Genomic DNA, 26765 nt, shown 5'->3' on the forward strand with positions numbered 1-26765 from the left:
GCACAATTGTTGTGCAGGCTGTTCTTCCTTCTGGAGAAAAGATTTTTTTGGGGGGGACCGCTCAGCATATCCTGGAAATTTGGTTAGGAGGAAGATAACCAGCTGCCAGGCAGCACAAAGGCTGGGTATATTAGGAAAAAAAAATCCTTATCAAGTTGTAACCATATCCTTTCCTTTACTCGCCCGTGGTAGGAAGGCACGTGATCCGCGTTCAGCAGCAAAGTTCGGCTTACTTGCAGTGCTTCCGTTTCAGCACAGGGGGGCAAACCTGCCCCCCACTCAGTCAGAAATCCCCCCCCCCATTAATATTTGCATCTGGGTTCACAGCTCCAGAGGTGAAGATTAGGGTCAAAAAGAAGCGGTAAACCCAAACACAGATAGTCCTCAACTTACAACCATCTCTTTTAAGGACCGTTCAAAGTTGTAACCGCACTGGAAAAAGTGACTTATGACCGTTTTTTTTTCACACTTACGGCCACTGCAGTGTCCTCGTAGTCGGGTGATCCAAATTCAGAGGCTTGGCAAAACTGATTCGTACTTATGACGGGTTGCAGTGACCTGGGGAGTCCCGTGGTGACTCACTTGGGCGGCCTTCTGACAACCAAAGTCCACGGGGTAGCCGGCTTCATTTAACGACCGCGTGACTAGCTTTATAACTTAACAACTGTGGCCAAAAGGTCACAAAACGGGGCAAAACCCCGCGCAACCACTGTCTTGCTTAGCCCCAGAAATGTTGGGCTGAATTGAGGAATGCCTTTATAGCAAACCAAAGTTTCTTTTTGTGGCTTTCTACAAAAAACAACAACACCACAATGTTCGTGTCAATTCAAGGCCCAAAGAATGAACAGTTTGATGGACCCGCTTATTTCAAACGAGGGGCCAGGAGAAACCACAAAAAAAAACCCCAAATCCATTATATCTTAAGTAGCATATTGTACGAACCCCGTTATAGGATCTGGGGTGCAAAAATCATGTTCCCAACCCCTACATACAGGTAATCCACATTTATTTATTTATTTTAATTCCATTTATATCCCGCCCTTCTCCGAAGACTCAGGGCGGCTTACAAGCTTAGCAGTAGCCTTCATTCTATGTATATGCCTGCTTATTATTTTATTTTTTATTTTTAATTCCATTTATATCCCGCCCTTCTCCGAAGACTCAGGGCGGCTTACAAGCTTAGCAGTAGCCTTCATTCTATGTCTATGCCTGCTTATTAGGGCTTTCCCCCCCCCCAAGCGGCATTATTACAAAGTCAGCTTATTGCCCCCCAAAATCTGGGTCCTCATCTTACACACGTTTCATTTGACGACTGTTTGAAGTTACGACAACCCTGAAAAAGGTGTGAGACACGACTGATCCTCCCTCTAACAACCATCGTCACACGGTCAAAAGCGGCACGTGTTTACAATGGCCGCAGGATCCCGGGATCACGTGATCCCCGTTTGCGACTTCCCCCTCCTGCTTCTGACAAGCAAACTTGACGGGGGAAGCTGGATTGGTTGAACCCCCGCATGGTTCGCTTAACGACCGCACTTTCCCCATGATTCACTTAACAACCACGGCAGGAAAAGCTTGCAGAATCGAATGCGACCAAGTTCGCAGCTGCCTTGGCTGAGCAGCACAAATCCTGCTGTCTTAAATCGGTATGTTTTCAGAGATTCTCAACTGCAGATAAAGGAGCTAGTCCCTCACGTTTGCCAAGCTAAGTGGAGGACGGAATAAGCGCAGCGTGGCTGTGGAACTCTGCTAAATGCCAGAAGGGAAAACCTCCATGCACAACAGTGCGCAATGCGTCCTTGCCCCCCACCCCCCACGCCTTTCTTGTGTCCGATCCGAATTCCCAAAAAGACACGTGCGCAGAATGGCGACATCCAGAGGTTTATTTGGTCTCGTTTCACAGGGTCGGCCCGCCCGGTGCTGGGACGGTCCTGAACACAGTTGGCTCCCCCCCCCTCTGCCCCCCCTGCTCATGGGAGTGTGTGCGTGCACATACGGGAAAGGAAACGAGGAGAGAGGGAGCCTGGCACGCGTGTGAGTTTCAAGTAGGGGAAAGAAGACACAGTAGTAATGCACACTTAAAAAGTGCTTTGGGCTGCTTTGGTCCTGCGGGAATTGGCTCTGCTTTTTGCTTTGGCCTCAAGATGAGGGCTGAGGAGGGGGCTGCACGGACAACCCCCCCTCATTTTTTTCCCCCAGCCCCCCTTTGTCCTTGGCTCTCTTCGTGTGCAAAAAGACAAATGGCCCCTTTGGGCAAGGCCTCCGTTGGCTGGAATTTTTTTTCCAGGGAGAGGGAAGGAATGGAAAGCTAACCAGGATCGTTTGGCGGGGGGGGGGGGAAATCTCGATCCTGGTGTCGGTTTTTTTCCCTGCGCCCCTCCCCCATGAAATGGGGAAGACCCACTGGCATGGGAGGAAAGGGAGCAGAGGTGAGAACCAAGATAGCTGCCTGTAAGGAGGAACCAGGATGGCAACGTGAAAAGGGCACCACAAGGCGAGCCAATGCTGGCTTGACAGCTTAGTGTTCGTTGCATAGCGGAGATGTGGGGAGGAAGTTAGCCCCCCAGTTTTCACCACTGAGGATCTTAGGGGCTTTTGTTTGCTTGTTTTTAATGTCTTTCCCTGTAGAATAGCAGTCTGTGGTCCTCCGATCTTTGGCCATGCGGCAGGCCAGGGTCCCGTCACATGACGTCTGGCAGGCCACATCTGGAAACAGCGGGTCCCCGGTCATTTGGGGATCGTGCCTCCCGGGGGGCAGGAGGTGTCCCCCCACCAGGACGAGGCCGGCAAATCCTCTGGTGGAGTTGGGTGTGGTCTGGAGGTCCAGCAAACGGGGCCGAGCATCTCTGGGGCTGCCGGCGTGGAGCTCCCGAGAAAAGGGTCGGCGGGTGCCGAAAAGTCCCCCCAGGCGAACGGATTCGAATGGGGCGCCCCGAAAGGATTGGTGCTTTCGGGACCGGGGGGTTTGACTTGACGTGGGCCCAGACGGGGGGACTGGACCGGGGTGACGGCTGGCGAAGCCCGAGTTCCCGACGACACGAAGCTCCAAGGGTCGATCCGGCTGCGGATTGGGGAGGGGCGGGGGCGGGAAATGAGGGTGGGGTGGAGGGAGGGGCGAGGGGAGCGGGGGCTGCGGGGGGAGGAGGGAGACGGGAAAGCGCCATCTGTGGAAAGACAGAGCAAAGCTGCGATTGGTGTGGGGATTCTGGTGCATAGGTGGACTTCCAACACCCAGAATTCCCCAGTCAGCATGCTTTAAGATGGGTGGACTTCAACTCCCAGAATCCCCCAGCCAGCATGCTTAAAGCTGAGAGGGCTTCAACTCCCAGAATTCCCCATGCTTTTAAGATGCCTGCACTTCAACTCCCAGAATCCCCCAGCCAGCATGCTTTGAGCTGAGAGGGCTTCAACTCCCAGAATCCCCCATGCTTTAAGATGCATGCCCTTCAACTCCCAGAATCCCCTAGCCAGCATGCTTTGAGCTTAGAGGGCTTCAACTCCCAGAAACCCCCATGCTTTAAGATGCATGCAGTTCAACTCCCAGAATCTCCCAGCCAGCATGCTTAAAGCTGAGAGGGCTTCAACTCCCAGAATCCCCCAGCCAGCATGCTTTGAGCTGAGGGGGCTTCAACTCCCAGAATCCCCCATGCTTTTAAGATGCATGGACTTCAACACCCATAATTCCCCCAGCTAGCATGCTTTAAGCTGAGACAGGTTCAACTCTCAGAAACCCCCATGCTTTATGATGCATGGACTTCAATGCCCAGAATCCCCCAGCCTGCATGCTTTCAAATAAGTGGACTGCTGCCGCTCACCCCACTTTGGGGTCTTGGTGGTCCGTCCTTCCGCGAGCTGAGGGACCCTGGGTGAGTCCCTTATCCAGAGGGGCGGCAAGGCGGTCCTGTCCCCCACCGAGGCCAGGTCAATGAGGAGCTCCGTGGCAGCGTCATCCTTGCAGGGCTCCACCTGCAGGGCAGGGGTGGGGTCTCTTTGGGGAGAGGGCTTCTTAGCACCTGGCCTTTCCACGGGCCCCTCCTGAAAGGGGATCGGCAACTCCCGGCCCAAGCCCAGGGAAGCCAGCAAGGCTGAACCTCGGAGTAGGACTCTCTCGACGAGTCTGGGCCCGCTTGGCCTTTCCAGTGTTGGCTCCTCAGTTTCTGCCGAGGTGGTGGGAAGATCGCCTGGAATGACGAAACAATGAGAAAACGAGAAGCGGTAACTTGGCAAATTTAAAACCAGGAGCCCAGTTGCCTCCTGACAAAAAAGCACCTTTGGATGACCAAGAGTCTCCATAGACAGAAAGTAGATTAGGCTGCTCTTTTTTATGATTATTTTTTTTAAAAAATGGCACAGCATAAAAGGAAAGATAAAGGGGAGGGAAGAGGAAAAATACGACTCCATTCCTATCCCTTAAAACTGAACAATGATTATTTTTTGTCTTGGAATGCCGCCCGTGCCATGTTACAATAACAAATGGCTGTGGAGGCCCTTTTATGTGTCTCTTTATGAAGTACAAGATGGTCCTCGACTTACGACCACAACGGAGCCTGAAATTTCTGTTGCTAAGCGAGACGGTTGATAAGTGAGTCTTGCCCCGTTTTACAACCTTTCTCGCCACAATTGATAAGTGAATCACTGCCGTTGTGAAATGAGTCACACGGTTGTTAAGCGAATCTGGCTTCCCCATTGACTTTGCTTGTCAGAAGGGGTTCACGTGCGTCATAAATACGAGTCAGTGGCCAAGCGTCCGAATTTCATTCGCGTGATCACGGGGATGCCGCAGTGTTCGTAAGTGTGAAAAACGGTCCTAAAGTCACTTTTTCCCCAGTGCTGTTGTAACTTGGAACGGTCACTAACCAAACGGCTGTAAGTCGAGGACTACCGTTAGCAATTTCATTGCAATGAAACAGGCCAAACGGAGGAGGAAGGGACTCACCGTTCTGGCTGGACTGTGAATGCGAGTGTACAGGGGAACCGCCTGGCTCTACGTACCACGTCGTTTCTTCAGGACGTGACCTCCTCCTGCCACGGAGAGAAACGAGGATCGGGGGGACAATTCTGAAACCGCTGCCCTGTGGGATTCGCTGAATCCACCCCAAATATTTTGTATTATATTCTCCATTTTGTTTGGGTGCTCACTGTGAGTTGTTAAACCTCATTAAAAACCTGGGTCAGTCAGGTTAACCGAGAGCAACTTTAAGATATGGGGACTTCAACCCCCAGAATTCCCCAGCTGGACAGCATGCGTGGACTTCAACTCCCAGAATTCCCTAGCCCTTCAGCATGCGTGGACTTCAACCCCCAGAATTCCCCAGCTGGTCAGCATGCGTGGACTTCAACTCCCAGAATTCCCTAGCCCTTCAGCATTTGTGAACTTCAACTCCCAGAATTCCCCAGCCAGACAGCAGAAAAGTCGTAAAATGGGGTAAAACTCACTTAACAAATGTTGTGCTTAGCAACATAAATTTTGGGCTCCATTGTGGTCATAAGTTGAGGACACCCGGTACTTTGCTATTTTAAGGTGTGGACTTCAACTCCCAGAATTCTCCAGCCAGACAACACGGCCGTCTAGGGAATTCTGGGAGTTGAAGTCCACACATCTTAAAGTTGCATAGCAGAGGGAGTCCTCAACTTATGACCACAATGGAGCCCAAAATTTTATGCTGCTTTGTGAGACATTTGTTAAGTGAGTTTTGCCCCATTTTATGACTTTTCTGGCCACATTTGCTAGTTAGCAACATGGTTGTTAAGTGAATCTGGCTTCCGCACTGACTTGTCAGAAGGCCGCAAAAGGGATCACGTGACTATGGAACTGTCATAAATGTGAGTCATTTGCCAAACATACAAGTGTAAATCACGTGACCATGGAGATGCTGCAATGGCCGTAAGGGTGAAAAAATGGTAGTAAGCCCCTTTTTCTCAATGTTGCTGTAACTTTGGTCACGAAACAAGCTGTCGTAAGTCAAGGACTATCCGCATTGCTTGAACAAAGAAGAAAAGAATCATTTTATAAGTAGACCTTGACCTACGACCGCGATTGAGCTCAGAATTGTGGCGGATGTTAAGCGGGTCAGCCCAGGATCCCGCTCAATTTTACAGCCTTTTTTTTTGGGTTTGCGTTAGTTGTAAAGTGAATGTCCCAGTCATTAAATGAACCAGGTTTCTTCCTTCTTCATTTGCCAGAAGGAAATGCCAGAATTCGGCAAAACCCACCCAAAATTAGGGTCACCTGACCACGAGGGATTACAAACGGTCAAGAACGAGAGCCGGTTGCCAAGCACCCCAAACGTGATTACGACACTATGGGGAGATCTGTCGTAACTCCGAACGGTTGTTAAGCGAGGACTACCCATACTACTGTGAGGGAAAGAAGTCGCAAGACGGGGATAGGATACCCCACTCCGCTCCCGAAATTGAGATACAAACATCCTATTCGTTGGAAGAAGGAGATTGCCGTGACCAGTTGCGATGAGGGGAAGACAGAGGCTCACTACCTGCCATTTTGTGTGCTGCGTTCAGACATTTTGGGGGATCCTGGGCTCTTGGTGTGGCCATTCCAGGTCTCGTCTCCCAGACGGGGCGCTTGTCGGTTCCAGTTTTGATCGTTCTCGCTCGGTTCCACTGTGAGGAGGACAAAAAAATACAACGGGCAATTAAAAAAACTACAGTTCTGGTCACCAGGATACAAAAAACAGATGCTGAGACTCTGTAAAGGGTGCAGAGAAGAGCAACGAAGACGATCAGGGGGCTGGAGGCTAAAACGTGCGAAGAACGGTTGTGGGAATTCCACTATTTGAGGGGCTGCCACAAAGAAGAGATGGGGGGGGGGTGTCAACCTATTTTGCAAAGCACCAGAAGGCAGGACGAGAAGCAACGGATGGAAACTATTCAAGGAGAGATGCTAGAACCTAGAATACTGACAAAATATTTGTCGCCCAAGATTGAACTTTGGGCTCCTCGGTGTTCTCTGAGCTGGGTGGTTTTCTTGCAGACGTTTCATGACCCAACTAGGTAACATCATCAGTGCTAGAAGGGAGGAGGGAGGAGAATTGTAGGAGGTGGTGGAGGAGGAGGAGGAGGAGGAGGAGGAGGAGGAAATGGACTGTGGGGTCCCTGGTGCTCTCTGAGCTGGGTGGTTTTCTTGCGGACGTTTCATGACCCAACTAGGTAACTTCATCAGTGCTAAAAGGGAGGGAGTTTGTAGATTGGAGGAGGAGGAAGGAGATGAAGAGGAGGAGGAAGAGGAGGATGAATGAGACTGTGGGTTCCTTGGTGGTTTTCTTGCAGACGTTTCATGACCCAACTCGGTAACTTCATCAGTGCTAGAAGGAACGGAATTTGCTTATTTGAGCATTGATGATGTTACCTAGTTGGGTCATGAAATGTCTGCAAGAAAACGTCCAAGCTCAGAAAGCACCAAGGTGCCCAGAGGAGTCGTCGTCGTCGTCCTCCTCGTCCTCTTCCTCCTCTCCTTAAACTCAACTCCCTTCTAGCCCTGCTGATGTTATCTAGTTGGGTTATGAAACGTCTGCAAGGAAACCACCCGGCTCAGAGAGCACCAAGGACCCCAAAGTTCAACCTGAGCTACAAATATTCTACCAGTCTCTAAATGAACGGCTGTAAATTAAGGATTGCCTCTTATCGGCATCTAAACTTGTTGAGATGGGTCTGGGGGATTTGTCCAGAGGGAAACCCATGCCACTCACGGATAGCTCGAAGCCGTGGGAAGGTGGGAGAGCCACCAGCTCCCACATCAAAGAAATCCTTCCTTTTGTCCAGCCCTGGGGACGCCTGAACCGTGATGCAATGCTTAAAATCTGAAAGAAAGAAAAGAGAGAAAAACCAGATTGAAGTTGATCAGGTCAGATCTAGCATTTTCTGCACTCGTCAAGCTGTGTGTTAATGTGTGCACCACCTTTATTTCCCAGGTTCTCCAAGTGCCCCAGATTTATTTCCCAGAATCCCCGAGGGCACTACATGTATTTCCCCAGATCCCTCAGGGTGCCTCATTTATTTATTTCCCAAGATCCCTGATTTATTTCCCAGGTTTCCAAAGTGCCCCAGATTTATTTCCCAGAATTCCTGAGTATTTCCCAGAAGCTCTCTGTGCCCCTGATTCGTTTCCCAAGATTCCTGAGGGCACCACATTCATTTCCCAGAAACCCTAAGCACACCCTATTTACTTCCCAGAATCCCCAAGAAGGCTGCTCCACGGCCACTGCAACCCGCTCCAAATGCTTTGGCAAAAGAAATGCACGCACACACCCAGCAACCAATGGACCTCCAGAAAGAGTAAACCCCACCCGGAGCCCCACCCAGCCTTCCTACCGAGTGGCATGCTGATGCGCTCGCTGTCCCGGCCTCTGAGCTTGTTCCTCTTGAAGGTGCCTTTGCGCTTCTTCACGTGCGGCCGATCATGGTTCATCTGCTGGATCAGGAGGCTGAGTTCGCGCTCAAAAACCTCCAGCTCCCACTGGGCCAGTTCATGTTCCCGCTGGCGGAGGAATTCCTCCTGGGATTTCTGCTTCAGCGCTGCCTGATTCAGCTCCTCCTCGCGGCTCAACAGCTCCTGGGGAGAAGAATGCATCCAGGACAAGCCCCCTTGTCAGAGAGGGAATCTTTGGGTCTCCCAGGAGGGGATCCTCGGAGAAGCCAAGGCGGGAAAGCAAATCGGTTATTAACTGCATTGCGGGTCATTAAGCAATTCTAGCTCCCCCTCCCCCCCGTTGGCTTTCGTTGTCAGAAGCTGACTGGGAAGGTTGCAACTAGTGGGTTGTGTGACCCGGGGATGCAGCAGCTGTTGTAAAGACGGGCAGTCCTCTATTTACAACAGCTCGTTTACTGACTGTTCACTAAAAGTTACAATGGCACTGAAAAAAGTGACCTGGCACCGTTTCTCACACTTGCGACCGTTACAGCATCCCTATGGTCAACGTCATTTACTTTCGGATGTTGGACAACCGGTTCACATTTATGACGGTTGCAGGGTCCCATGGGGGGAGGGGGTGTCATGTGATCCCCGTTTTGCGACCTTCGGACAAGCCAAGTCAATGGGGAAGCCAGCTTCACTTAACAACCAGGTTACTAACTTAACAACTGCAAGACATCAGTTCTAACTTCGAATAGTCACTAAATAAATGGTTGCTAAGTCGAGAACTATCTATACCGGGCTTGTTATCACTGATTTTCCAAAAAGGAAAAAAAATAGTGTATATTTTCAACATATTGTGGCAATTTCTTTAGAATCCAACTCACTGGAAGATAGTCACTCTTAAGACTGTCACGTCAGGAGCAGTTGCTAGTGAATGTATGTTGGCCTTGGGTGTAAGGCATCTAATCTCGTTTTCTGAGAAAGCTCCAGAATGACTAGGTAGGTAGGGGATCCTGGGAAAAAGGAAATAATAACTTCCCAGAGGCTTTCAAAATCAGCCTCGTAGCAGCCAGAAAATGAAGAAGACAAAGAAACTCAGAGAGAGGTGAGGGGGCTGGAATATTAAATTAAAAGCGAATGTAATTGAAACAAACAGCAAAATAGGAATAGAATAGAATAGAATAGAATAGAATAGAATAGAATAGAATAGAATAGAATAGAATAGAATAGAATAGAATAGAATATGGAATGGAATATGGAATATGGAATAGAATAGAATAGAATAGAATAGAATAGAATAGAATAGAATAGAATAGAATAGAATAGAATAGAATAGAATAGAATAGAATAGAATAGAATAGAATAGAATAGAATAAATAATGGAATATAGAATAGAATAGAATAGAATAGAATAGAATAGAATAGAATAGAATAGAATAGAATAGAATAGAATAGAAGGTGATGGGAATAGAATAGAATAGAATTAGAATAGAATAGAATAGAATAGAATAGAATAGAATAGAATAGAATAGAATAGAATAGAATAGAATAGAATAGAATAGAATAGAAGGTGATGGGAATAGAATAGAATAGAATAGAATAGAATAGAATAGAATAGAATAGAATAGAATAGGTGATGGGAATAGTATAGTATAGCATAGCATAGCATAGCATAGCATAGCATAGCATAGCATAGCATAGCATAGAATAGAATATGGAATGGAATGGAATATAGAATAGAACAAAACGGAATGGAATACCTCCAAGGTCCCTTCCAATGTTGGTATTCAGTTATATTATTTAACTGCATCCTGGATCTGAGCCCTGTTCGGAAAGGAAAATTGGCCCCTCCGATACACCCACACCTACATCCAGCCTTTCCCTTCTGATTCTCACCTTCTCTTTTGCCCGCAGCTCGTCAAACATATTCTGGATCTCCACTTTCCAGTCGTCCTGCATGGAGTGGAAGGACTCTTGCGGCAGGTCGCGCAGCACCTGCGTTTCGAGGACCGTCAGCTGATCAAGGATGGAGGCAAAGCTGGGGCGCGCATGGGGGTCCTGCTGCCAGCACTCTGGTGGGACCCACACGGAAAGGCAGCCAAGGAGGGAAACAAAAGAGAGAGGAGTCAAATAACGACGTTGAGAATCAGCTGCCCCTTGGAGACTGTGCAACGTCGAGCTGCTGGACCTGTCTGCTCTGTACCCGGTGCTCAGGAGTTGCGCTTAAGGCAGGGAGAGAGAGCGTGAATGGTTAGAGGAGAGAAGAGGAAGAAGGCAGCTGTGGCAGGCATCTGGATTTTGATCACATGACCCCGCGGATGCTGCAGTGGTCATAAGTGTGAAAAACGGTCATAAGACCCTTTTTGCATTGCTGTTAATAGCTTCAAACGGTCATGTTGCAAGCCGAGGGCTGCCTGTCCTGGGAACAGTGCTGCAAGCATAGATTTCAGCTGGGCTAACAGAAGGCAAGAAAAACATTTTTTTAAAAAAAGACTTTTTGTTCTAATCTAGCAGAGTTATGCTGAAAATTCCTAATCCGGCCTCTGAGATATATTTTTTTTCTTACCCGTCATCAGACGTGAAAAGGATTCTGGGCACGTGGAAGGTATCGGAAGGGTGAGTTTGTTGACGGCAACCCCATAAGCCACTGCCAGCCCGTCAATTCCCCGGTATGGAACTTCGCCGGTGAGGAGTTCCCACAGCAGCACCCCATAACTGGAAGTAGAAGAAGAAACAGGGAAAAGATTACAGGTAGTCCTCGAGTTACGACCATTTATTTGGAGGGGACCTTGGAGATCATCTAGTCCAGCCCCCTGCTCCAGTAGGAGACATGCTCCAACACTGGAGGTTTTTAAGAAGAGACTGGACAGCCATTTGTCTGAAATGGTATAGGGTTTCCTGCCTGAGTAGAGGGTTGGACTAGATGACCTCCAAGGTCCCTTCCTACTACTACTACTAGTACTTCTTCTTCTTCTCCTTCTTCTTCTTCTTCTTCTTCTTCTTCTTCTTCTTCTTCTTCTTCTTCTTCTTCTTCTTCTTCTTCTTCTTCTTCTTATTATTATTATTATTATTATTATTATTATTATTATTATATTATTATCTCCTCCATGGCCAAACAGGTTTTGAACCTCCGTCCTTCATCCATCTGGAGAAGCTCCCCAGATTTTCCCTCCCCACCTTACCTCCAGACGTCGCTACCCCGGGAAAAAGTGGAGTTTTTGATGACTTCCGGCGCCATCCAGGCGTAAGTCCCAGCCGCGCTCATTTTAGTGGTTTTGTGCCATTCTCTGGCCAGCCCAAAATCGGTGATCTTTAGGGTCTTTCCGCTGACCTCGCCATCGTCCACCCATTCGCTCAGCAGAACTGTGGGAGGAAAAAAGAGAACGCATTCAAACAACCCCAGAGATAGGCAAGCTGTGTTTTTGAACAGCCGGTTCTGGAAACTCTTCCCTGTGCAGACTTAGGATCCCAATTGATCCCAAAACCTGGTTAACAGTGGCTAAGTGAATTCCCCCCTGCCCCCCATTTCACAACCTTTCTTGTCACTGCAGTTGTCAAGTTTAGTACGACGGTTGTTCACTTTGCCTTTCTTGTCACAGTTGTTGAATCACTGCAGTTGTCAAGTTTACTCACATGGTTGTTCACTTTGCTTTGTCACAAGGTCACGAAAGGGGATCACGTGACCCCGGGGCACTGCCGCGGTCGTAGATGTGAGTCAGCTGCCAAGCGTCCGAATTTTGATGGTGGGACCAATGGTGAAAAACGGTTGTAAGCAATTTTTCAGTGCTGTTGTAGCCTTGAACAGTCACTAAATGAATTGTTGTAAGTCAAGGACTATCTGTAGTTCCACTGACCAAAACGTTCGGTCATAAATCATGGCGGATGTAACTCGGGGACTCATGTGGCCAGATCTGAATTTTTTGGCTTTTTTTTCAGCAATCGTTAAGTAAATGTGGCAATTATTAAATGAGTTCATTTTCTCCAATAGGCATTTTTTCAGCTGGTCACAGGTAGGCCTTGACTTATGACCAGTTGTTTAATGATCTTTCGCAGTCACAACGGCCTTGGAATTGGTGCGTACGGTCCAGAAAGCACTTGGGGCTAAATGTCTCACCATGACTGCACCTCAGGGGCCTGGCGACTTGTTTGCATTTACAACCAGTTGCCAAGTGCCCTGACAGCACGTGATCGCCATTTGCAATATTCTCCGCAGGCTTCCCCAGAAAGTCAGTGGGGAAGCCAAGAGGAAAAATTGCCGCTGGAGCGGTGCTGGAATTGAGGTCTGTTCGCCCAACAAACAGAAGGACTTTGTTGTTACTTATTTATAGTAGGCCAAAAATGTTTTAAAAAGTACATCCCAATTACATTTACAATTAAATTAAATTGTAATTACCATTGCAATCAAAATACACAAGCGTCCCGTCTGCTGGAGGAACGGATCTCAAATCTGGCAAAAACATTACCGAATGTCATTTCTCCAGAAGAGAACTGGGAGGGGTGGGGTCAAAAGAGGCCTCAGCCTAGAATCCCTACGTAGTCGCGAGTGAACCGTCCAACCCCTTTTCAATCAGCCACCGATACTCGTCTAAGCGTTCATGGAGAAGATCCCTGTGCGTTGCCTTTTAGTTAAACAACAACAACAACAACAACAAAACCGCAGCTCGACTGAACCTTTCGGTGTGAATTTGTGCCTCATGTCTTCTGATCAAAATCATGCGAAGTATCAGTACCGCTTTGTAAAGCCTTAGTAAGGCCACACCTGGAATACTGCATCTAGTTTTGGTCACCCAGATTACAAAAAAAAAAAAAAAGATGTAGAGACTTTGGGGGGGAAAAAAGTGCAGAGAAGAGCAACTAAGATGATTAAAGGCCTGGAGATGAGACAACATACGAAGAACGGCTGCAGGAATTGGATATGTCTAATTTAATGCAAAGAAGGATGAGGGGTGACACGATAGCAGAGTTCCCATATCTGAGGGGCTGCCCCAAAGACAAGGGGGTCAACCGATTCTCCAAAGCCCCTGAAGGCAGGACGAGAAACGACGGATAGAAACTAACTAAGGAGAGAAGCAACCTGGAATTAAGGAGAAACTTCCTAACCGTTGAGGACAATCAACCAGTGGAACAGCTCGCCACAAGAAGTTGTGGGCGCTTCATCGCTGGAGGCTTTTTAAGAAGAGACGGGACACATGGCATAAAGCCTCCTGCTTGAGCAGGGGGCTGGACTAGAAGACCTCCAGGGTCCCTCCCAGCTCTTACTCTGATTTATGGGTTGAAGTAGGCTTGGGAGAAGCTGGCCAGGTCAGAGTTTGCTAGGCTGGTGTTCTCATTCTTTAAGGACTCTTTGTGGCTTGGGGAGATTTTTTTTTCAGAGGGAAGAACAAACAGCGCAGCCCAGCAACCTCTTGAAAACAATGCCCTGCCTGCCTGGGGAGGGGGGCTTTCGGGGGTGTGTGTGTGTGTGTCCCATTGGCTTCCTCCAACTCGCTTCCTGCCCCTCTTTTTCCTGGCTTCCTCCGTCCAAGAGCCCGGCGGGGAAGGGAGATTCAAAGAGCAGCTGGGGAAAGGTGGACGGAGAAGCCCGTGGCTGGCTGGCGAGGTCCACCCTCTCCATAGCTCGGCAAGAACAATGGCTCAATTCTCCAGCCGGCCCCAGACACAATGGAGGGCCTAGTCAGGCCGCCCTCTCTCCCCACACACGAAATGTCTGCCTGGCCTACGGATTGTGGGAACGGAGCCCAACCAGCCTCCGGGTTCCCTCGCGGGGATTTTGCTCAATTGGCGGGTTTTGGGGAGCGTTGAAATCAAGAGGGACAGGGCCTCTGATCATGTGCAGAAGGTCTTTGCTTGCAATTTGCTCCCCGACCGGAGTTCCAGAGCAAGGTGGTGGTTCTCCGTTTACGGACTGTCCTCGACGTACAACAGTTCATTTATTGACCGTTCAAAGTTACACCGGCACCGAAGAAAAGGGACTTACGAACTGTTTTTCACGCTCACGACCTGTGTAGCATTCCCACGATCAGAATTCTTGGCAAGTGACTCGTACTTATGACGGTCGCTGTATGCTGGGAGGTCACGCAATCCCCTTCCGTGACTTTCTGACCAGCAAAGTCAACGGGGAAAGCCAGATTCAGTTAACAACCGTGTTCCTAACTTAACCAGTTGCGCTGATTCACCTAACAATGGTGGTAGAATGGGCCAGAATTCACTGGAACTGCCTCGCTTAGCGACAGAAATTTTGAGCTCCACTGTGGTCGTAAGTGGAGGACTTCCTGCTCAAAATCCTGCTCCTGTTCGAAGGAGATTTCAGCCAGGGAGAAAGTGTGTGAGACGGGGGCAGCTGAAGTGGGCATTTTTATTGATTTTATTTTATTGGGCAGTTATATGCCACCCGTCTCACCATGAATTTTCTACCCAGTCAGGGGAGAATATTTTTTGGAAAAGAAAGAGAAAGAAAGAAAGAGAGAGAGAGAGAGAGAGAGAGAGAGAAAGAAAGAAAGAAGGAAGGATGAAAGAAAGAAAGAAAGAAAGAAAGAAAGAAAGAAAGAAAGAAAGAAAGAAAGAAAGAAAGAAAGAAAAAGAAGGAAGGAAGAAAGAAAGAAAGAAAGAAAGAAAGAAGAAAGAAAAAGAAAGAAGGAAAGAAAGAAAGGAAGGAAGGAAGGAAGGAAGGAAGAGATGGACGGCACGTCAATTCAATAAATAAATTTAAAAAACAGAAAGCTGCTAGATCTCATGAGTTTGCCTCCCTCTCCACCGCCCATTCTGGTTTTCCTCCCTCCAAGCCATAAATAAAGAGTCACCAACGTTTCCGGTAACGCATGCCCGTCTGCAAGGACAGCCCACCCCCACCCCCACCCCCTCGATTTGCTGGAAGGCAAAGAAAGCTGGCTTGGTGTCGCAACCGGGTTCACAAAACCAGCAATAAGGAAGGAAACGACACTGGATCCCCGTGGCGAGATGAGAAAGCGGAAAGGAGGGGGGGGAGGGGGGCAGGGAGAGGATGCAGCTACTGTGCTGCTGCTGCTGCACAATCCCCCCCCCCACCTCGCCCCAAACTCACAATTTCCTGTCCTTGCCAACTCCTGAAAACAGGACCGGCAGCAAAGGAATGGGGGGGGGGGCGGGGTGGTGTTGTCGAAGGAGTAGATGCACCGGTGTGAATTTGAGGTCAGTCAATCCAGATCTAGAAATTGCACCCTGGCCTTGACACTCGCCCTGGATCTTATCCCAGGAGAGCCTGAACTGGGTTTGTTTCTCCTGGCAGACGAAAAGAGATACTGCTTTATAACGCCTCGGTAAGACAGTCGGAAGATCGCATCCCGCCAGGATATTAAAAAAAAAAAAAGAGGCCGAGGCTCGGGGGGAAAGAGGGCAGAGAAGAGCGACAAAGATGATCAGGGGGCTGGAGGCCAAAATGTAAGGTGAATGGTTGTGGGAACTCGGTCTACTACCCTGCCTGGGCAGTGGGTTGGACTAGGAACAGGGCTTTTCAACCTTTTCACCCACTGTACCACTTTTAGGATAGGGCAGGGGTCGGCAACCTCGGCTCTTTTATGACTCGTGGACTTCAACTCCCAGAATTCCTGAGCCAGCTATGCTGGCTCAGGAATTCTGGGAGTTGAAGTCCACGAGTCATAAAAGAGCCGAGGTTGCCGACCCCTGGGATAGGGCAACATCCGAGCACCACCAGTCGCCCAGCAAGGTGTCAAAAACTTGATGAAACCCGCTCCCCCCCACAAAAAAGGAAAAAAGTGATGAAGTACAGGTAGTCCTCGTCTTACAACAGTTCGCTTATTGACTGTTCGAAGTTACAGTGGCACTGGGAAAAGTGCCCCCCCCCAAGCCACAGCCGAGCAAGACCCCTGCCTGCCCACCCGGCGGCGCTCTTCCTCCTGTCCGAGGTTTTCATGGTTGTGAGCATTTCTGTTGAGGATTGGCAGTGGGGATGGGGTGGGGGGATGTTTGGTTTTTATTCCCCCCCACCCCCGTCTGCTGGATGGTTGCAGCAGGTTTTGGTCACCTCACATGACCCTGGGACACTGTGACCGTCATAAATATGAATCCGTTGCCAAGCATCTGAATGTAAATCGAAAGACCCTGGAGATGCTGCAGCGTTTCAGCTGATCGGCGCTTCTTCTGGGCTCAGAAGCGCCAGGATCAGCGCCGAGCTCCAGCTGGATCCTGGCGCTTCCGCTGAGCCCTGACAGCCCTGCAGCTCCAGCCGTCTTCTCGCTCAGGCTTGTGCGGTGCTGCCACCGCTTCAGCTCATTCCCCTCCCCCGCTACCACTTTTCTAGGATGGTCGCGTACCACCTGCCAGGTGCCAGTGTACCACAGGGGGTACCCGTACTGCTGGTTCAAAAGCCCGGGACTAGATGACCTCGCAAGGTCCCTTGCAATCCCGTTATTCTTTATTTTGTGGGCATGTCTAGTCTAGGGAAGAGAAGGATTGGGGATGGGGGGACGTGATAGCTGTCTTCCAATATTTGAGGGGCTGCCCCAAAGAAGTGGGGGGGCTCAACCTATTTTCCAAAGCCCCAGAAGGCAGGACAAGAAGCAACGGATTGGAAACGAATCAAGGAGAGAAGCAACCTGGAACTAAGGAGAAACTTCTTGACAGTTAGAACAATTAACCAGTGGAACAACCTGCCTCCAGAGGTGGTGAATGCTCCAACACTGGAGGTTTTTAAGAAGAGACTGGACAGCCATTTGTCTGGGACGGCAGAGGGTCTCCTTGTCAAGCAAGGGGCTGGACTAGAAGACCCCCACACACACAAGGTCCCTTCCAAGTCCGTTATACTGTGCATTTCCAAAAAGGATCTCTTTGAACATCAGTGCAGAAATGCAGAGTGGCGCATAATTCTGTCTGTATGCCTCGGTTGCTACTGGGCTGCGCAAACTTCACGCGCATTTGGGGCATCAAGGACTCTGCCTTTTGACAAATGGGTTGCACAGGTAGTCTTCGCGCTTTACGACCCTCCATTTAATGACCGTTCAAAGTTGCAACGGCGTTGGAAAAGGGCAATTTAGGACTTGTTCCCACACAGTTGCAGAAGGTACGCCATCAAAATTCACATCGGTGTGTTTGTGGTTTCCCGAGATCACATGATCCCCGTTTGTGACTTCCTAAAAACAGACATGGGGGGGGGAACTGAGATCCACTTAGCAACCCAAGCCAAAAATAAAAAAGGTCATAAAATCTGGCACGATTCACTTAATGACTGTATCGCTTAGCGATGGAAGTTCTGGTTCCCAGTTGTGCTTATAAATTGAGGACTAATTGACTCCCAGAGCTGTGCGTGCTCCATTGCTGGAGGTTTTTAAGAAAAGATCGGAGACCAACATTGGTTTGGGTTGATATAAGGATTTCTGCCTTAATCTGTGGGTTGGACTAGAAGGCCTTCGAGGTCCCCGCCAGCCCTAGGATTCTATGGCACTATGTAAATTTGGGAACGGGCATGTGCCAAATTTAGTTAAAATATTAGTTTTATTTAAAACCTACAGACATTTAATTTTTACTGTTCTTCTCCAGATTAGGTTTGATTTTTTTAACTCCCATAATTCCCAAGCCATGATGGGATATGAAGTGAAAATGATCTGCCTAGGCTGAAAAAAAATACAGGTCGTTCCTCATTTGCAACAGTTCAGGTACGACTTTTGCAGCATCCCCAGGGTCATCTGATCAAAATTCAGATGCTTGGGAACTGACTCACATATAATGATGATGATGATGATGATGATGATGATGATGAAGAACAGGAAGAAGAAGAAGAAGAAGAAGAAGAAGAAGAAGAAGAAGAAGAAGAAGAAGAAGAAGAAGAAGAAGAAGAAGTAGTTGGAAGGGACCTTGGAGGTCATCTAGTCCAACCCCCTGCTCAGGCAGGGAACATGTCCCGGGGGTCAGGTGATCCTCTTTTGTAACCTTTTGTAACCTTCTGATCAAGCCAAGTCAACGGGGGAAGCCGGATTGACTTAACAACCGGGTTACTAACTTAACAAACTGCCGTGGTTCACTTAACAACCGTGTCAAGAAAGGTCGTAAAACAAGGCAACTTAGCAACAGAAACGCTGGGCTCAATTGTGATAGAAAATTGATGACTCCCTATAATAAGATACATCCCGTTCACTACACATTAAAATTTTAAATTCAGGTTTTCCTAACCCCCGATGACCTCCGGTTGATTGTCTGAAAGCAACTTTGCTCCTGTCCCATTTTTACTTCTGATAAAACAGGTCTGGCGGGTTTTTCTGCCATCCTCTGCAAACCTTGGAAAACCTGCCAGATCGGAAATGTGTGTGTGTGTGTGTGTGGTGGTGGGGGGAATTGTGATTGTGTAGGGAACCAAAATTTGTAACGTGGTGTCACCCCTGTCTCTGCCCTTCCAAAATAGTAGATTGCTACTTTGCTGTAAGATAGTCCTTGATTTGCAACCATGGGTTTAGCTAACTATTCAGAGTTCAAGAAAAAAGGGGCTTGCAACCGGTCCTCACACTTACGGCCGTTGCAGCATCCCCAGGATCACGTGATCAAAATTCGGCTGCTTTGCGAGAGGCGTGTGTCTATGATGATGGTTGCGGCATCCTGAGGTCGTGTGATCCCCGTTTGCGACCTTCCGGCAAGCAGACTTAATGGGGGAAGCCAGATCTGCTTAAGAACTGAGTGATTTGCTTAACGATGGTGGTGATTCGCAGAACGACTGCGGGGGAAAAAAGTTGACTCGCTTAATAGCCGCCTTGCTTAGCAGTGGCAATTCTGGAACCACCTGTGGTCGTCAATCAAGGATTACCCGGTACTTCTTGACGTGTCCTCTGACTTACGGCCCCGATTGAGCGTAACGTTTATGTTACAAAGTGAGACGTTAGTTAAGTGAATTTTGACCCACTTTACGACCTTTCTTGCCACAGTCGTTAAGTGAATCACTGCAGTTGATAAGTTAGTAACCCGGTTGTTAAATGAATCCAGCTTCCCCCATTGACTTTGCTTGTCGGAAGGTCGCAAAAGGGGCTCACGTGACCCCGGGATGCTGTGACCGTCATATATACGAGTCAGTTGTGCCAAGCGGCTGAATTTCGATCACGTCACCGTGGGGGGATGCTGCAACGGTCGTAGGTGTGAAAAACAGTCCTAAATCATTTTTTTCCACTGCCGTTGTAACTTGGAATGGTCACTATATGAACCGTCATAAGTTGAGGACGATCTGTAGTAACCCAGGAGCAAAGGAAGTGCACTCTGCACTGGCTCAGAAGTGCCGCGTTTTATTCTTATTCACACGTCGCGGTTCAAAACTGCTAGAAGATCAAGATTTCAGCAGCTAAACCCCAGTTAATATTAGACCCCGATTGTAGGAAAGCCTGAATTGTGTAACTACTCCCCCACACACACACAGACAAATGTTTCCTACTTTGTTCCTAGCACGACTTCCTGATTGAAATGCTCCAGGTTCGAATTCTATGCTGAATCAACCAGGGCCCAATCCTTCTATACAGGAAGGAGAAGAAAGTATATAAAACTATGTTTTATATCAGGTTGTAGAAGATTAGAGAGGTTTGATGTCTCAGAACACGACACCACAACGGCCTAGTGTGAGTCTAAGCAGGCAAAAACTCACAAGATTTCCGTTTCACGTGCAAGAAAATGAAAGCCATTTTGGGTTTTAGCAAGACAAAAATATCCAGTCCCTTAATGAGGAAGGCTGTAGAACAGACGCCTTCTCTAAGAGATAAATCTCATAACTGCCTTCAGGTTTTCTGGGAAAACTCCAATTATTCTCTCCCTGTTGCTCTGCAGCCTGAAAGGATATTCATTTAATTATCAACCATCTTTCATCTTTTTCCCCCCCAGGTGCAGATAAAGAGCAGGGAAAATCTTTTTGGAGCCGAATTTGAGCTCTTGCAAACGTGCTGTATAAATCCACATAATTCTTTCTTCAGAACGAGGGGGGGAAACGGGATACACATACAGGTGGTCCTTAACTTATGGCCACAGTTGAGCCCAACATTTCTGTTGCTAACTGAGACCTTTGTTAAGTGAATTTCGCCCCAGGTCATTTAGTGAAGTTACAACGGTGCTGAAATAAAGGGACTTAGGACCGTTTTTCCTCCCCCACACTTACGACCGTTGGTCACGTGATTAAAATTCAGATGCCAATCAACGGACTCGTATTTGTGACGGTCGCAGTCACTATTCACTTAACAAACGTCTGACTTATTGGTGGAAATTTGGGGCTCAGCTGTGGCCGTAAGTTGTTAATGAGTAACACGGTTGTTAATTGAATCTGGCTTCGCCCATTGGTCGCAAAAGGGGGTCCCCTGACCGCGGGACCCTGCAGCCGTCATAGATATGAGTCAGTTGCTAAGTGTCCAAATTATGATCACGCGACCATGGGGATGCTGCCACGGTGTCCAAAATGACCATAAGTCACTTTTTTCAGCCCCTAAACAAACCGTCACATATATTTATTTATTCCTTGTCCTGTGCGAAGCCAGCGAGAATCCCAATGAAAAGGGAAATTTGCAGTGGATCCTTTCCACTTTTTGCTCAACGTTTCAATCTCCACTGTCTAGTCTAGATATGCCTCTTATTAGGTTTTTTTTTAAAAAAAAAATCCGGTTTCAAATTTCCCCCTTGAGCCAGGATTGGTCACAAGGAAGGTAAAGGAAAAAATAAATAAATGCAATTTTAGGCAGGGCCACTGGAACCGCTTCAGCAGAACCAAGAACCCCAAAGCAAATGATCGGAGCCTCCCTGGTCAAACCCATCTGCAACTTGTAATATTGTCAGGACAGGGACGATGGGAGCTGTGGTTCAAGCACACCGAGAGGGTTACGGGCGGGAGGGCATGCCTTCAGAATTAAATGGGTTCAAATCCATCCAGAGAAAATTCACCTGGGACACCTCTTAGTGTTGTGGGCCTGGAAGGAATGCCAAGGGTCATCTAGCCCACCTCTTTGCAGCCTACATGAACAGCTATTAAATTATTCACGAGAGATTGGCGATTCAGCTTCTCCTTAAAAAAAACCCCAGAGGCAGAGAAACCACAATCTATGTAGATAAACTACTCTACGATTGCACAAGTCACACCTTGAGGAAGTTTTCCCCCTTGTATATATATATCTTAATATCTCGGTCTGACATGCTTTGGCAAATCCTACCCTTACAGAGAAAAACAGGGTTGGGCTAGATGACCTCTGATATCCTTTTCCAGTGTAATTCTAGGATCACTACAGCTTGGGGAAGTGAATTCTGTAGCTCAGAAAGAGCCTTTGCATGAAGGCATCCTGGTTTTATTTAGCAGGAAGTCCTTGACTTGAGTCCAAAATCTCTGTGTGCTAAGCAAGGCAGTTGTTCAGTGATTCTGGCCCTGTTTTACGACCTTGCTTGCCACCGTTGTTAAGCGAATCAAGGCAGTTGTTAAGTTAATGACACGGTTGTTAAATGAATCTAGCTTTGACTTTGCTTGTCAAAAGACGATTGCATGACCCTGGGACACTACAGCTCTTACAAATACATGCTACTTGTCGAGCGTTTGAATTTTCATCATGTGACCATGTGGTCGTTAAGTGTGAAAACTGGCCATAAATCCCTTTTTTCAGGGCCCTTGTCACTCCGAGCAGTCAGTAAACAAATGGTTACAAGTCGAGAACTGACCTGTTAATTTGCATTCCCTACCTCGCTTTCCAGCAGACCCCAGATTATCTAACATTGCAACGGACAAACTCTGCACATGTGCAAAGTGCATTTCCACCACCACCACCACCCCGGATCCCGCCCACCTGAGCTGACAAAGCTGGCTCTTCTATCATTTTGCAACAGGCTGGAATTCATTCCCAAAGAACCTCCTAATTTTTCTGCGGCGGTTTCCGGCGGAAATAGGTCGTTCTTGTTTTGCATGGAAAGAAAAACAGGCATGTCGCCCTTACAGGAGGAAACGCAAGGCCAGGAGAGTCGGCCACCACCGTCACTTCCTCCTCGTGGGTCACTTGGGTCAAGCTCAGTCATCAGCTGGTGGCAAACCACAGGATCAAAACATGGGATCAACCTGGCCATGCACGGGGGTAGCAAAGAGAACGGGCTGGGTTTTTCCCCAATCTATGCCCACCTTTGCTTTTTTTAAAAAAAAAATCCTGCCCCCTGGCAATACAAGTTGAGTGGCAAGTGTGGGGAAGGGAGAATACTCTGCGTATGCTCAGAGGAACATTTGTTTCATACCCAAGAGAGCTGGGGAGGGAAGCTCTTGTCTGGCTTTCTTCTAGGCCTGAGTCTAGAACTGTGTTTCCAAACTTCGGCCGCTTTCAGATGGGTGGACTTCAACTCCCAGAATTCCCCAGCCAGCTATGGAGTTGAAGTCCACCCATCTGAAAGTGGCCGAGGTTTGGAATCATTGATCTGGAGAAGCGTTTCTCAACCGTACAGACTTTTAAAAGGAATGGACTTCAACTCCCAGAATTCCCCAGCGAGCCTAGGTAAGCTGGGGAATTCTGGGAGGAATTCTGGGAGTTGAAGTCCACCCATCTTAAAGCGGCCAAGCTTGAGAGGCAGTGACCTAGATAGATCGGGTCTTCAAACTGGGCTGAGGAATTCTGGGAGTTGAAGTCCACAAGTCATAAAAGGGCCAAATTGGAAGACCACCGGCCTAGAATTTGAATGAATCAATTCATCTGTGCTGGATCCCACACTTTTCCTCAGAAATGACTTGATCAGAGGGAAAATGCCGCTTAATAAGCTTAACATTTCAGGTGACCCCTTCAAGGAATCCCAGGTGGAAGGGAGAAATTTGGGAACTGGGCTTGGGAACAAAAGAGAATCTGAACCACCCAAAGCAGGGAAGCTTATTTGAAGTTTCCTAGATGTAGGAAAGTCCACAAAGAGGTCCAGAGCTTCAAAATTGCCGCTTTTCCTGCGCAATTTGAAAAAGAGGACTTTGATTAGTCCAGCCAATGTTTTGACGCTTTGGATCGTCCCACCAAGTACCCTTCTCTAGAAGGATGGTTTTACCCCAAAAGAAAGATTGAAAAAAATAAAATAATAGTTAAAATAAAAATAAAAATATAAATATAGAGGTAGTCCTCGACTTAAAACTATTCTCTTAGTAACTGTTCGAAATTACAACGGCACTTTTTCACCCTGACAACGGTTGCAGCATCCCCATACTCACGTGATCAAAAATCAGATTCTTAGCAACTGACTCGTATTTATGACGGTGGGGGCATCCCGGGGTCACGTGATCCCCTTTGGTGACCCTCTGATAGGCAAAATCAATGGGGAATCCAACTTAAGAACGGCAGTAATTCTCTTAACGACTGTGTCAAGAAAAGGATGTAAAAGGGGGCAGAATTCACTTAACCAACATCTTGTTTAGCAACAGAAATGTTGGGCTCCCTTGTGGTCATAAGTTGAGGACTCCCTGTACTTTGCAACTTTGTGTGGACTTCAACTCCCAGAATTCCCCAGCGGCCATGCTGTCTGGCTGGAGAATTCTGGGAGTTGAAGTCCACACCTTCAAGTTGCAAATTACAGGGAGTCCTCAACTTATGAACCACAACGGAGCCCAACATTTCTGTTGCTAAGTCAGACGTTTGTTAAGTGAGTTTTACCCCACTTTACGACCAATGGCGGTCATTAAGTTGAGGACTACCTGCAAAAAAAAAATATATGGCAGGAGCAATCTATGTGGAGTTAAAAAGAGACAATTCAGGGCCAAGTCGGAATTTGGGGGCCACCGTTCCGCTCGGCTGCGGGGCCCTTCAGCCAGACCCGGGTTCAAATCTGGCCTGACCTCTCGCCAAGACTTACTGTTGTTGGACTTCAAGTCCCGGTGGATGACGGGCACGATGGCGCCGCAGTGGAGGTAGTCCATGCCCTGCGCGATCTGGACGGCCCAGTTGATGAGGATGTGCGGCGGGATGCGGCGTCCGGCCAGCATCCGGCTGAGCGGTCCTCCGGCGGCATACTCCATGACCAAGCACAGGTTGGGCCCCTGCAGGCAAACGGCCTTCAGGGCGATGATGTTGGGGTGCTTCAGCATGGCAAAGAGACGGGCTTCTTGGCGCACCCGTTCGGCCGTGGTGTTGATGTCCTCGTCTGGGTCCTGGCGGGCCGCCTTGACCGCCACCAACTGTCCCCGCCAGCTGCCCCGGTAGACTTTCCCGAAGCCCCCCACCCCGATCACCTCCTCCAGCGTCAGGTCCCGAAAGTCGGCCTCGGGCGGGTCGCCGGGCCTCGCGTAGGCCCCCGTCTTGGGCGAGACATAGTTGGAAGGGAAGATGCCCACTCGGTCGTGGAGCTTGCCGGCCCACCAGCCTTCGTCCCCGGAGATGGCCGAATCCCAGGACAGGACCTCCACCAAGTCCCCTTTCCGCAGCGTCAGCTCGTCTGTGCTGGCGGCTTCGTAGTCAAACAACGCCGTCCAGACCGGGTTGGCGTAAGCGGTGGGAAGCCCGGCTCGGGAGCCCGGCCCCCACCCGCCCACCAGAGGGGTCTTGCGGAACATGCTTTTCAGGGGCTCCATGCTGCCTTCCCGGCCTCATCGGCTCCGGGGACATGGACCCCCTTCTTCCTCTTCCCAGCGGAAGGGAGACCACGGGGAGATCCTGGAAGGGGCGGCGGGGGCCGAGCTAGCGCAAGCCCCCTCCCCTCGGGAAGGCGGATCCACGTCTGCAAGCGGGCCGGGCTCTACATGCCCCCGCCAGGCTTCGACGACGCCCGCGGGCGCCGCGATCTCTTCCTCCGCCGGGGGCGCGGACGGAGGCCTCGGTGCGCGCCGCTGCTTCCTCGTCCCGTCCGGTCCCTCCCCGCCAAGCCTCCCGGCCCCGACCCGGAGGAGGGAGACTCCCGGAGCCGCCGCCGCCGTCTCTTCCTTCCTCGGCTGGCAGCCGGAGGCGATCCCGGTCGGCAAGACGCCCCCGACGGCTCGGCTAGCCCGGCTTCTCGGCCGGCCGCGGAGCGAGCGGTCCTTTCCCTCGGAGCCAGGCGGGCAAGGCAGGGCGAGGGCGGGTCTGCCCGGCTGGGACTGCCCCGGCGGAGGCGGGTCTCCCCGGCTGGCTGGCTGGCTGGCGCTCCCTTCTCCGGCGGAAGAAAAAGGCGAGGCTGGCTCCGGGTGGGCTGCCGAAGCCCAGAACCAGCCGAGCTCCGGGCCTGCTCTCCGAGCGCTGGGCTGCTTCTCCAGACTTGGGGTACTCCGCTTCCCATCCGGTTGGCGGATGATGGGAACTGGAGTGCCCTTCCATGCCCTTGTCCTAGCGGGGCTTGGAAGGATCCCCTGCTTTTCACCACCACCACCACCCCGCGCCCCTCTCTGGGAATCTGGAGCGTCAGCTTGCTTGCGGGATGATTCGGGGTTGGGCGGAAAGAGAAAAAACCCGCATCTCTTGGAACGTCTGAAGGGGGTCTTGGCTCTTTGCATGGAGCCGTCGGAGGGCTCTTTTCCCCTCCCTGCCTCCTTTGCGGAAGGGTTTGCATGCTGAGCCTTATGGATAGCGGGAAGATGATGGGATTAGTGAAAGGAAGAGGCGAAGGTGAAAGGAAGAGACTCTAGAAAGGGTGCAGGGAAGAGCAACCAAGATGATTGGGGGGCTGGAGGCTAAAACATAGAGGGAACGGTTGCTGGAATTGGGTATGTGTAGTTTAACGAAGAGAAGGGTGAGGGGTGACGTGATAGCAGCGTTCCAATATCTCAGGGGCTGCCCCAAAGAAGAGGCAGTCAAGCTATTCTCCAAAGCACCTGAAAGCAGGACAAGAAGCAACGGATGGAAACTAGTCAAGGAGAGAAGCAACCTGGAACTAAGGAGAAACTTCCTAAAAGTGAGGACAATTAACCAGTGGAACAGCTCGCCACCAGAAGTGGTGAATGCTCCAACACTGGAGGTTTTTAAGAAGAGACTGGACAGCCATTTGCCTGAAATGGTATAGGGTTTCCTGCCTGAGCAGGGGGTTGGACTAGATGACCTCCAAGATCCCTTCCAATTTCTTCTTCTTCTTCTTCTTCTTCTTCTTCTTCTTCTTCTTCTTCTTCTTCTTCTTCTTCTTCTTCTTCTTCTTCTTCTTCTTCTTCATCATCATCATCATCATTATTATTATTATTATTATTATTATTATTATTATTATTATTATGGTGTTGCGCTGAAACACCGGGGTGACCCCGGAGCGCAGTCAAGAGCTGAGCTTCCCTTGCTGCCCCCTAGCGGGCGTTCAGAGTATTCCTGCCAGATCCGGGAGCCCATCCAAGCATAAAGAGTTTGAAATTTCAAAACCAGGACTCCACAGATTTGGCACCCAGAAGTCTGATGGACTTCAGCTTCCAGGATTCCCTGGCCAGCGTGCTCTTAAAGTTGCCAAGTTTGGAGACCCCCCCCCCCAGCTCTAAACTAGCTTAGCATCTTGGCTGTCCTTGGGTTGG

At 49.3% G+C, this 26765-nt stretch overlaps 1 protein-coding gene and 1 long non-coding RNA gene across 2 annotated transcripts; one reads left to right on the forward strand and one right to left on the reverse strand.

Moving 5' to 3' along the window:
* Positions 1-1873: 1873 nt before the first annotated feature.
* MAP3K11 (mitogen-activated protein kinase kinase kinase 11) lies at positions 1874-25327 on the reverse strand. The gene is made up of 10 exons (XM_083374185.1): positions 24164-25327; positions 11554-11734; positions 10938-11086; positions 10268-10443; positions 8329-8569; positions 7707-7817; positions 6495-6621; positions 4937-5022; positions 3816-4181; positions 1874-3164 (listed from the first exon to the last, which is right to left on the reverse strand). The coding sequence occupies exons 1-10, from the start codon at positions 24876-24878 to the stop codon at positions 2728-2730; spliced, it is 2589 nt and encodes an 862-aa protein (XP_083230311.1). The 5' UTR covers positions 24879-25327; the 3' UTR covers positions 1874-2727.
* LOC310647228 lies at positions 10944-15893 on the forward strand. The gene is made up of 3 exons (XR_014493847.1): positions 10944-11122; positions 11491-11615; positions 12033-15893. It is a non-coding gene; the product is annotated as an uncharacterized lncRNA (long non-coding RNA).
* Positions 25328-26765: the final 1438 nt, after the last annotated feature.

The sequence above is a fragment of the Vipera ursinii genome (assembly GCF_947247035.1).
Source record: "Vipera ursinii genome assembly, chromosome: 15".
NCBI lineage: Eukaryota > Metazoa > Chordata > Lepidosauria > Squamata > Viperidae > Vipera > Vipera ursinii.

Excerpts from the sequence above, each read along its gene's own strand:
- MAP3K11 (XM_083374185.1), bottom strand. The coding sequence starts at position 24,878 with ATGGAGCCCCTGAAAAGCATGTTCCGCAAGACCCCTCTGGTGGGCGGG. Across the intron at positions 8,570-10,267 it reads AGCTGCGGGCAAAAGAGAAG|GAGCTGTTGAGCCGCGAGGA; the intron begins GTGAGAATCAGA and ends TCTTCTCCCCAG. Across the intron at positions 4,182-4,936 it reads TTCACAGTCCAGCCAGAACG|GCGATCTTCCCACCACCTCG; the intron begins GTGAGTCCCTTC and ends TCGTCATTCCAG.